Source organism: Lutjanus erythropterus, chromosome 19 (genome assembly GCF_056507025.1).
Source record: "Lutjanus erythropterus isolate fLutEry1 chromosome 19, fLutEry1.hap2, whole genome shotgun sequence".
NCBI lineage: Eukaryota > Metazoa > Chordata > Actinopteri > Lutjaniformes > Lutjanidae > Lutjanus > Lutjanus erythropterus.
In genome coordinates, this window is record NC_139335.1 from 23,607,071 (window position 1) to 23,614,074 (window position 7,004).

Consider the following 7,004-nt stretch of genomic DNA (forward strand, 5'->3'; position numbering starts at 1 on the left):
ATATATTTCCTCTTATCTGTAGTGCTCTTTATTCATCTAGATTGTTTTGGTGAGAGTTGCAGAGATAATGAGACTAAATGTCACTGGGCTTGTGGTACTTCCAGTAGACTCTACCATGAAAAAAAAAAAAAAAGAAGTCCCTACATGGAACTGCTTTTGTTCACTTTTTAGCTATCTAGTGAACAAAGCACCATTTTGGTTTTCTTTTTTTTTCTTTTTTAGCTAGCAAGAAAACAATATAACATTTTTGTTAACTTTTTAGCTAGCTAGGAAACAATGTAATGTTTTGTAAGTTTCTGGAAAGAGACATATTCAAGAGAAGGTAGACATCTCTTCAATCAATATCTCAAAAAATTTGGCTACATACACCAAACAATCTACATAGATAAGCAGCACTACAGACCAGAGGGAAAAAATACATTTTTTTTTCTATTTTGAGGTGAACTGTCCCTTTAAATTATGAATTTAGAGGATTAACTGGTCAGCATTCAGTCGTAGCTTACAAAAACCATCAGCTTCATTACTGGGTGTAACTTATAGACGGACAGAAAGAATAGAAAGAAAGACGATTAGTTTGAGACGTCTCACTGACTGACTACAATGGAAGTGACCTTGAGAACACTGTGACTCTCTCAGGTTAGACGTTTCTTCCCCCGTTGATGACGTTTCCTCCCGGAGGGGCGATGTGGATCGAGTCGAGGATGGGCCGCAGTATCTGGCCGAACGGTCTGCAGACAAGAGGAGGAGATTTGTTTGGAGATGTTTTGGTCAGATTAGACATGTTCAATCCATGTTTGGTCAGTTTGCCTTGCTTTCAAACGGACAATTACCCCACAGTATGCGTATCCATAACAACGCAGCTCTATCATGCCCAGTAGAGTAGAGAGGTAGTCCCTGTGATTAGCATTTCAATAACTTATAAACAGTGTAACCTTTTCCAACAGCCTGTTATTCTGCTCTGGTGCAACTTCAGAGAAGATTATATAACCAGATCGGCCTTCATTTTCCAGCTCACAACAAAGATGAAAAGCTCCCCTTGTGCTGTCTTTTAACCACTGCTTGCTTCAGATGTTTTTCTGACATTTCCAATATTCCTTGAGGGCTTGAACGCGTCTTACCACTTTTAAACACAACTGTAGGAGCGGTGTCTCTGAATTACAGTGGATATCCTCTTTGTTCTCTGTTTTGAGGTCATGTTTGAAGTCAACTCTTTGACCTTGTATGTTTGGTCAGCCACCACACTTAGGATGACATCTCCACACTATAATCCACTCCATACACTCTAAGGCTGGTTTGCACCAGCAAATCATGATTTAATTCTAATTTATGTTGCACCAAAATTTAAAACTATCTTAAATTAATTAAATAGAGGAAGGTGTTTAACTGTTCAAATAGTTGCCTTTTCTTAGACAGATTGAGCAAAATAATTCTCCGATGAGCCGTCGAGAGCAGGCCACCTAGTCTAACCCACTTTTTAGCTAGCTAGCAAGCAATGTAACACACTTACTAGGTCCCAATACTCTACATCCTGTTTGGTTCACTCGGCACGGTTGAAAGTTGCGCACCACACACAAACCAACACAGATGCGGACAAATTTTGAAACAGGCAAAGACCGCAGACTTGATTGAGCAGCTGACGGATTGAGTTTTATACTCACGTGGAGAGGACTTCAGACGGGAGGTCAGTAATGTAGGAAGGGATGGACCTGCCTGTCAGGAACTGAGCAACCTCGTTGGTGAAGGTGTTGCAGTTGTGCTCAAACAGACGATACCTGTCACCTCTGAGCCAGGAGAGAACAGAAGAGAGTTGTGTGTGTCATTATAACAAATGTGTGTCTTCTTTGGGGCATTATACAACCCCAATGTCAGAAAAGTTTGGATGCTGTATAAAACATAAATATAAACAGAATGCAATGATTTGCAAATCCTTTTCGATCTGCTGTATATCTGCAGTAAGTTTCAAAAAAAGTTAGGACAGAGGCATGTTTACCACTGTGTTACATCACCTTTTCTTTCAACAACACTCTGAAAGTGTCCATCTCAGATGAGCTTGTGAGATTTCTCCAGATTCTCTGAATCGTTTAATGACATCATGATTAACAGATGTCAAAATCCCTAAATTCCTTGCAGTTCTGTTTTGAGAAATGTTGTTCTTAAACTCTTGGACACTTGGACACTGTCCCAGTTTTTTTGCAACTTGTTGCAGGCATCAAATTCAGGATTAGTGCATATTTACAACAATAAAGTTCATCAGTTTGAACATTAAATATCTTGTCTTTGTACTGTATTCAACTGAATACACGTCAAAAAGTATTTGCAAATCATTGCATCCTTTTTTTATTATTGTGTTACACAATGTCTCTACTTTTTGCAAATGTTGTATTAAACAGCTACTTCCTCTCCCGTGTGAGGGAGGGAGCAGTGAAGAGGAGATATAAAACAGCTACTTGACCTGTATGTGCTTTCTCCCAGAGAGGAGAGGTAATCCATGAAGATCTCCTCAGACACTTCAGTCTCGCCGAGCTCTACCACCGTGTCTGGAGGACCGAGCATTGTCCCACCCTGTCAAACACAAGGCGGACAAAGAGACTCACAAAATGTGCACGTTGTATGAGAGCTAGTGAAGAGAGTAATCAAATCACTGATGTTTCATTGCTCCAGTAGTCACTGACTCTGAAGAGGGGAGGAGGAACTGTTACAATTCAGACATCTGAGGATGAGCTAAACTTGATTCTCCTGAGCGTACTTATATCTTCTACATCTGGTGTCTGATCTCAAACATCAAACTGCAGGTTTTATCAGCCTCTCTGAATTACAGAGCGATGGCGTCTTTCTAGAGCTGTCCATCTACACAAGCACGTTGAAAGAAATTAAAATAGACTAATCTACCAGATTCAGACTTTTTTTATTGCCTGTTTTAATTTAGTCAAACAGAATAAAACCAGCATGCATTCATCCCATCATTTTACAAAACTAGACATAAACTGGAAATATGTAGCCAAGGCCAATTCTAACTTCTTTTATCAAATCACATTCTCTGCCTACAGTATTAGACTAAGTCTGTGCAGTCAACCATATACAAAATACCCCTCTGTCTCTATGAGTTTGCCCTCTACTTGGTAGATCTGGTTCACATATTGTTTAAATGAGGACGTGGTGTGATTCCACTGCAGTTTATAGTACAGTTCTGTCTGTGGCCAAATTACTGTCTAATAAAGTCTTGTAAGGATCTAATATAGAATCTAATACTCTGGTCTAATTTGATACAAAGTACAGCTTGTCATGTGTTATTAGTGTACTGTAAAATAAATGGCGACCCAACAATGTGCCACACTGTTGCACTACACAACAAGTTCATTCATTACAATGACTAAGGGCGCTGTAGTTTATTTTGAGTTGACCCAGAAACACACACCGTACTGTTTATAGAAATAACAGCATTTACTCTTGGTTGGGAAATGACTTCGCTATTTCAAAATGAAATGACATTTTAGATATTTATGACACAGACTGCATGAAGCTCTTGCCTTTACCAGGTCACCATGGTAAATAAGAATTTGTTCTAATGACTTGCCCGGTTAAATAAAAGCTAAATTAAAAAAAACAAAACAAATAAATAACATTTAAAAATGGTTGCAAACCAACACGTGGTTGATTTTGGTCTTTTTTTGGTCGAGGTTATTCAGGTAAATTTAAAAAGTCATCATAAAAAAGGCACCTGAGAGCATGTAAGAGCATGTGAATTACTAATTCAGAGACACGCCAACAAGACTTCTAGTAGTTGGCAACATCTCTAAGCAATGAACTAGAAACATGATATTACGTCTTGCACGTGACAATATTTTTAATAAGGCTTTAATAAACACAAGCCCATATGAATATTTATAGGTTTACTTTAACCCTAACCCAGCTACTGGAAGAGTCACAGTCCTGTTGTTCTGTTCTTACCGGTGAACAGCTGGAGATCCCCTCACCTCCGAAGAAGAACTCATCACCATACGCCACTATAGCCGTGTGCCTGGAAGAAAAGCACTAGATTATTACAGATTTATTACTTTATCATTACTTATTATTTATATATTATACCGATCTACTTCAAATTGCAACTCAGAGCCTCTTTGCTAAATAAGCAAACAAGATTAATAAATCAAACAGCTCAATTATTACAGTAATGACAGATTTTTGGCAACAGCTGAATAAATACTAGACTTAAACTGAAAAATCCAGCCTTGGTCTATCCACCAGTGCCCGACCTATACTGGAGTTTTGGGGCCAACACCATTACTAATATTAGGGAGTAAAAATATTCTGATAATGATATATCAGCCGATATTCTTTATACAGAATGTAATACACAGAATATTTGGATATTCTGTGTATTACATTCTGTACATTTTCAACCTAAACAGACATTTTTTTTGCAATGATCCCTCAGACGTGGTTAAGTTTGTGAAAGAGATATGTAATGGCAACATATTTTATAGTTTAACAACAAATTTTAAAATCCAGATAATATCAGGGCACTGAAACAGTGGTATTTTTAATGACAGTAGATAATTATAAATAAAAAACACAAATAGAACAAAGCCAACCTGAATTAAGAATAAGGATCAAAATGCTTCCTAGAAAGTTAACAAATAACTATTATGCTTTATGTTGTGTTAATAACATATTGGTATACATTGGACAAAATATATGATAATACCTATATAGACCAATATAGCTGTCAAAGGCAGATATCGGGCTGATAATATTGGTCAGATGATATATCGGTTGGGCTCTAGATGAGGTCCCCTCATGTAATTATGCTTTATATAGTGATTTCTTATATAGTGATTTCTTATTACTTTCTTATCTGATTACTTACTTACTTTAGGCAAAATTCAAAATGAAACAAATGAGCAACAAAACGCAGGTAAAATTAGACACACAGCCAGCAGCTGTTTTTAGCAGTGTTCTACCTTTTGGAGTGGATTTTTAATGCCTGTTATGAGCCCTGGGACCAGAAATGGGTCACTGTCCTACACCTGCTGGATCCACACATTACATGAAGAAGCAACAACATCATAACTCAAGAACTCAGACTTTTAGGTCCGAGACAGGTCAGTCGTCAAAACAGGAAGGAAAGCAGGAAGAAGATACATACCAGATACCATCCAGCTGTTTTCCTGTTAAAAAAAAAAAAAGAAAAGAAAAGAAAGAAAAGTGGGGGGAAACGAGTGAGACGAAGGAGGTGAAGTTATTTTGCGCAAGCAGCTCCAAGGAGCTGTAACTTAAGTGTATGTGATGTACGTGAACCCCCCATAACGACCTTTGAATCATTCCTGTTTGATAAAGAACACAAATCAGTCACACTTTACAATTTCTTTGCAAAAGAAATTACTAAAAAAAAATCATATCTAAGCCTTGATAACTTCATCGAAGATCGTTACAGTGTGCGGTAACAACCGCATAAAAGCGGCTTTACAATATAAAACAGAGCAGACATCTCCACCCGGTTATTGTTATTATCACTTATTTATCCCCAAGGCCAAGCTGCATCGGATTGTTTTTATCTGTACTTACCTAACATGATAGGACTGAGGCTGCGTGCCATTCCTCTCGATAGATCATAAATATATAGTTGTACATTGTATCGCGTAGCATTCTTATCCATAATGAAACCCCCTAAATAACCTTTTTTTCAGTCGGCTGGCTAAGCTAGGGACATTTAACGGCACAGCTGATGGTGTTTCTACGAATGATGTCATCACGTCTAAAAATACGTGAAATACTTCCGCTTCCGCTCGTATCAAAATAAACTAGTTATTGCGAAACCGTGGTACATTAGATCACAAGCTGTCCTTAGGGATAGCTTTATTTTGAAAGTACCGCAAATCATTTCCGGTATTTCCTGCTATTTCCAAATGACTTGACAAAATTTAATTAAAAACTGTTTTTTTGTCAATACACGGAAAGGGGCGGGTTCGAATATGGGCGGGACTGTGTGTGTCCGATGGCCGGGGTGTAAATTACAGCAGCCACAAAACAAACAGGACTGTGTGATGGACGACTGCAGGAAGAACAAGATACAAACTTTAACTAATATAATGGAAACTTACATTTATAACAGTTTCCCACTAATTAAAGGAATAAATATATTCTATATCTTTTTATTATTTATCATTGTACAACACAATACATTAGTTGTGTGCTGCTGGCCTGCTATCTGCTAAGTTTTCGTTTTGGCCCTCCAAGGGAAAAAGTTTGGCCACCTTTGATTTAGATATTCCAGATAGTCTATGGTCCCTTACAAACAGCAGTAAGCACAAGTTAAACCTACCTCCTTGAAATCCTACAGCAGCTGTAATCCTCCCTCATGCTACAGACTTCCAGAATCCAGAACAGGGTAAACTATAATATAAAACTATTATAAAATAAATCTATGCAAGTCACTTTGAACTAAGTCAGTTTAAGCAAGCATTGTAGTCTGGACATAGGGTTTTTCAGGCACAAAGAACATTTATGGCAATTTTGTTTTAGCAAATGGCCACATTATGCAGGAATAAATCTTTTTTTTTTTTTTACTTCCTTTATTATGAGAGCAAAAACTCAGTATGGTGTCTGTTTAGGCTGATCACTGACTTTGTAAACAAACATTAAGGGTTTGTGCAAATGTGATGTGATGAGCTCCGAGGCTACACACAGACAGCTCCTGTTACTTGTTGCTGTTTATAACATGAGGCAGCCACATCATACAACTCATAATGACTCCAGTGGCACGCCTGTACAGTTTTAATCATTACACACTGATATCCTCACTTTCTGTTCTGACCATCGTGGTGACATAGTTAGAGCCTTTTTTTTCCAGTCACTGACTGCTCACACGTGGTGTTTCTTAGCCCACTGCAAATGTGTGAAGGCATCTTTAAGATACCATTGACTACCCTTTTCTATGTCTATTAAATCACCCCTGAAGTAAATTCTGCAAAGAATGTAAAGAAAGTGTGGACTGAAATTTGTTA

The 7,004-nt window shown here is 37.8% G+C and overlaps 1 protein-coding gene across 1 annotated transcript; it reads right to left on the minus strand.

Moving 5' to 3' along the window:
- Nucleotides 1-314: 314 nt before the first annotated feature.
- On the minus strand, nucleotides 315-5,766 carry desi1a (desumoylating isopeptidase 1a). Its single transcript, XM_084744766.1, has 6 exons — nucleotides 5,566-5,766; nucleotides 5,147-5,168; nucleotides 3,949-4,018; nucleotides 2,453-2,562; nucleotides 1,659-1,781; nucleotides 315-728 (listed from the first exon to the last, which is right to left on the minus strand). The coding sequence occupies exons 1-6, from the start codon at nucleotides 5,654-5,656 to the stop codon at nucleotides 638-640; spliced, it is 507 nt and encodes a 168-aa protein (XP_084600892.1). The 5' UTR covers nucleotides 5,657-5,766; the 3' UTR covers nucleotides 315-637.
- Nucleotides 5,767-7,004: the final 1,238 nt, after the last annotated feature.